This window comes from Dipodomys ordii, unplaced genomic scaffold, assembly GCF_000151885.1.
Source record: "Dipodomys ordii isolate 6190 unplaced genomic scaffold, Dord_2.0 Scaffold3, whole genome shotgun sequence".
In the NCBI taxonomy this organism is placed as follows: Eukaryota; Metazoa; Chordata; class Mammalia; order Rodentia; family Heteromyidae; genus Dipodomys; species Dipodomys ordii.
The window spans coordinates 25,784,092-25,789,073 of record NW_012267219.1 but is presented as its reverse complement, the minus strand read 5'-3'; the positions used below and the strand labels follow the sequence as shown (position 1 = coordinate 25,789,073).

The window sequence follows — 4,982 nt, the reverse complement described above, 5'->3', positions numbered from 1 at the left end:
ACATGGCAAATGCGTTACAAGATAACTTTCTAGTATTCCAAAGCTTTATTCTTTTTGTCCCCTTTTCTCCCATTTTTCTCTTTTTCAAATCACAAATACAGGAAAGTTTTCTGAGGGCCATTGAATGTTGATGGGATCTGGACCTTGCATCTAACCAACAGAACAGGCATAGATAGTAGAAGGTAAAAATGTCCTGGCCATATGAAAGGTACACACTCATACAGATTACATATGTTCATGTCTATATACTTCCATGTTGCAAAGATCTCTTTGTTGGCTTTTTTTTTTTTGTCGGTCATGGGGCTTGAACTCTGGGCCTGAGTTCTGTCCCTCAGCTCTTCGGCTCAAGGCTAGCTCTCTACCACTTGAGCTACAGTGCCACTTCCGGTTTGCTGGTGATTTATTGTAGATAAGAGTTTCATGGACTTTCTTGGCGGGGCTGGCTTTGAACCGCGATCCTCAGATCTCAGCCTCCTGAGTAGCTAGGATTATAGGAGTGAGCCACTGGCGCCCAGTGCTGGCTTGATGAGAGAAACAAACATATTACAGTAGCCCATGGCAAGGATCTGTGGCTAATAGCTAAGAACTAATGCTGGCCCCTAAGACTTCTGATTGGCCTGCTAAGTCTTAAAGATGGCCTCCAATAAGAGATAACAAATGGAAGGACACACCGTCACAAATTGTGGAGCAAATTTTCCCACACCTTAACTACAGCTTATTTCTACTCTGAGCAGAGGGATAAGCAAAGCTATTCCTGAATCCCTACTACTGGGGTCTTTCAGCTAATAGCCTTTAAAATTTAATCCGAATATTTCATTGTGCAGTATTTAAATCAAAAAGGCCAAATAAAAATGTACCTTTAACTCCTAAAGTACATTTCTGACTCTTACGTTTAATACATTCTGATAGTATATGGTCTTGGGTAGTGTTCTAGCATACTATAAAATTTGTGTTACAATCCCAATTTTAGGGGAAAACGTGACAATTTGCTGGGTATAATTTACGGGTATGACAAGAAAACTGGTTTTATACAAGACACATTAAAGATCAAAAATGTTGCCAGTCAGATATAAAGTAAATCCATCATCTTCTTTAAAATGAAAACAAAGGAGAGAGAATCCCCTTAGACTAATATGGTCAATTTATAAAGCTCTCAAAGCCCATATGGAATGATCCACATGTCTTTAGAGAGATAGATCAAGACTATCACCAGGCCATTCTCAGCTAAGCAGAGCAAGGTTAGAGTAACTGTATTCAGAAGGGGACAATAAAGCCTAAGTATGTCCACAGTCTGCACTTTGAGTCAAGCAGGCTTCATCTTCAGCAAAGCACAGACACAGTAAAATTGAATGATGCCTGTGTAGTGGACAAGTCCCAGGGCGTGGCTGGAGTCCTGACCCAGGAAACCCTATGCTTCTGGTCTCAATTTTCAATCAGAAATGAATAAATGACCTTGACAAACTTAGCTGCTTTCCCACATGTAGCTCCTCTGAACTTTGATGGACTGATGCTCCCCGTGGGCCCCGTTCTACTTTGCACAAATGCCCCTCACCACAGGAAAGTAACAGAGGGGTCTACCTTGGAATTGTTCCTCTCGCTTCAATCCTGTACCACGTTGTTGAATTTTCCACCAAGTGAGATAAAAAACAGGACACAGGACACAGGACATGGGGTGGTAAAATGCCTATTGTTGCATCAGGCACAAGGTTAGGTGTCTGCCTATACTGTGTATCATCCCTTTAAAAAAGTAGTTAAATACAATAATGGTATGTTACTTCTATGTAAGGGATACTTGTGCTAAGTACTTTAATGGAGGAGCCTAATTCTCTCACACCTCTGTGTGATGCTACTATATAACATAACTATAATGATAGTATGGATAAGAGTCCTAACGCTCCCAGAGGTAACAAAGATGAGATGGAATTAAATCACATCTACGTAAAGCAAACTTCATGTGTTTAACCACCATATTTTAAAGGTCCCTATGCATATCCTGTATGGTCTTTGGAGGACAAAAGGGCATATTTAATGCCACGAAGAATCCCATGGCTTTTCCCCTTGAACCAATGGAACACTGTAACGGGCAAAGTGCTTTCATATGTATGTATTTGATTTACCCCAAGAGTTTCACCGAAGGGTGGGTGGTGATGGTACAGACAGTCGTTAAGAACTTTGTACTCAAGCTGACCGAGGTCTAAAGATCAGGCCTGAAGTTCATCAGCGCCACAACCTTGGATGAAACCACCCCTTGAGTTTCCTAATCCGAGAAAAGGCGGGAAACCACCTTCCAGGATAGACTTGATGACAGGACACAAGCGTAACTGGCTCTTCAAAGAAGCATGTGCAATAAAGTGTGGGTCGTGCTTCCTGTGTGATGGATCGCGGCTCTTAGGGCGAAAAGACGAATCATGGGTCAGAAGAGAAAGGCCGGTGCTCCTACTCGGTCAGGTTTTCTTTATTCCTACATCCCCCCCCCCCACCAAAGTGTAGAACATAAATTCGTTCATATCTGCGTCTCCCACTCCACGGGCTTCAACTGAAGCCCCCCGGTGTTCCAACCACCCTCCCCCACCACGCGCCTCAAGTTACTCCAGGGTTGCCCGGGTTGGACAACGTACACCCAACCTTGGCCCCCCCACTCCCCACCCCGCCCCTCAAATGCCACGTCACAAGCCCCCTGAGAATGTTCACTGGACACCTAGTTTAGGCCGGAACACCGACGCGGGACCATCTCGAAGCGGATTGGCTGTCGTCCGGGGCAACCAAGGACGCAGTGGTCACGTGGGGGCCCCCCAGCCGGTATTTAAAGGCTGCCCCGGGCGGGTGCCCACTCAGTCCGGCCAGGACGGCAACGGTGAAGCACCTGGGTGGAGAGGGAGCAACAAGGTAACGCGCGCAACCCCTGCCTCCCCCAGTCCCCAGCCCGCACCTCTGCCGAGGCGGGGGTGCGTGGGACCCGGGAGAGGCCCTCACTGCGTGTCGCCCACCAAACACCTTCCTCCCACCTCCACCATCCTTACCCAGCCCTAGTCCCAACCCAACCCACCCCTGGGGCAAGACCACCCGGGTGCGAAGGAGAAGGCGATTACGAGGGAGGAGCGAGTGGAGTGGAGAAGAGGAGGAGAGGGGGTCCTCGTGGAAGGAAAGGCGTGATCCCAGCCACAGGCACGTGGCGAGGGGGGGGGCCTGCGCTGGGCGCACCCCCAGACCCCCCCACCCCGCCCAGGCGGACTCTCGGATCTGGTCGGACTTGAGGACAGCTTCTAGGACGCTACCCACTGAGGCCTCTGCGGGCTCCCCGGAACCATGACCCAGACCCTCAACAAGAAGGAGGACCCTCTCAATCTGGGCGGTGGCTGGTCCTCCTCCGTCCCCCTGCGCACCTGGTCCTCCTACCATCGAAGACGCAGGGGCGCTCCCATTTACAAGCGGCGCTACAACTACGGCCCCAAGCCTGAGTTTGAGCCACCCAGGAAGCAGCCCAAGCCAGGGCCGCACGGCTCCTCCGATCCGTGGTTCCAGCCCCGCCGGCGGCAGCCCTACTGGGCCGCCGTGTGCTCCGACTGGGAGCGCTGTGGAGGCGGCGGCCCCTGGCACCCTCCGCTGGCGGGATTCCGGAACCCCCTCTGCCCGGTGCTGCAAATGATCCGCGTGTACGGTCTGCACCCTTTCTGCCTGTGCTGTTGCTCCTGCTGGCGCGAGCCCTGGAACCCCGGCTGGATGAGACCCCCCGGCCGGAAGAAGCGCTGGGGTCACCACCACCACCACCATCACCACCACCACCACCACCACCGGGGACGCGGCCTACGTCGACATGCAGGGGGCCGTTCCTTCCCCAGGAGCCAGCAGGTAGACCTGAGCAAGCTGCTGCGGCCCGTCAACCTGTACGGGTGGCGGGCGCCGGGCATGAGAGCGCCCAGGAACACCACCCAGTTCATCATGAACCAGGTCTACCGAGACATGCGCGAGCAGGAGAAGCTGGGGCACCAGCAGGAGGTGCTGCGTGGGGCACCGCAGGCCCAGGCTGGGGAGCTGCCTTCCCTGCCAGGCTCGCCCCTGGGTCACTATGAGCCCCTTACCGGCAGAGAGGAAGAAAGTCTCTATAGCTTACTGCAGGATCCTTCTCTAGCCTTGAGTCCTGTCCCGGTGGAGGACGAGTCACCCTTCCTGCCACTGATGGAGGAGGAGGAGGAGAAAGAAGAGAAAAATGATGAGTGTGAGCCGGCAGAGTGTGATGGAAAGGAGGAGGAGAGCGAGGAGGAAGGGGAGGAGGAGGAAGAGGAGGAGGAAGGAAGTGGAGAGTCGGAGTCCGAGACCGAGGACGAAGAGATGGAGGAAGAAGAGGTCCAAGAGACTGAGCAAGGCGAAGAGGGAGAAGAGGAAGAGGAAGTGGAAGAGGAAGGGTTGGAAGAGGAGGGGCTGGAGGAGGAAGAGCCGAGAGAGGAAGAAAATCACTTGTCTCTGGAAATGCCTTTGTCAATCCTCGTCGGGGCGGAAGAAGAGCGAGATGACTTTATAAACTTTTCTTATTTAAACTCAGAGCAGATCATTCCCAAAGTGCCACAGGACGCGCTATTTATGCTACAGGACATTAACGATTAAACATCTGGATGGGAATTGAAGAATGGGATGGAACTGATTTGAGGCTAAAATGGATTGGCAACTTATTTAAAAAAAAAACACACACGAATTCAGAAGTGAGTCCCACTAATAAAACATATCTATGTAAACTCTTCTTTGGCCATTATAAAGTATTTAAAAGTTGGTGTGGATGTGTATGACTGGGGGTGGGGGTGGGGAAGCCTTCAGATACAACTTTACTGGAAATAATTAAAGGCCAACTATTTTATTACTGCAGTTTGAATGTTTTCGTTATTCTTTCTAGACCATGGTGAAAATACAAATTGGCTTATCTATTGAGCTGCAAATCAAACATTCTTAAGCACAAGCAGTGGTAACTGAATGCCTCCCAACTGCTCTTC

General features: G+C 50.6%; 1 protein-coding gene across 1 annotated transcript; it reads left to right on the top strand.

Moving 5' to 3' along the window:
* The first annotated feature begins 3,306 nt into the window (after positions 1-3,306).
* On the top strand, positions 3,307-4,602 carry Ccer1 (coiled-coil glutamate-rich protein 1). The gene is made up of 2 exons (XM_013018884.1): positions 3,307-4,229; positions 4,275-4,602. The coding sequence occupies exons 1-2, from the start codon at positions 3,307-3,309 to the stop codon at positions 4,600-4,602; spliced, it is 1,251 nt and encodes a 416-aa protein (XP_012874338.1).
* Positions 4,603-4,982: the final 380 nt, after the last annotated feature.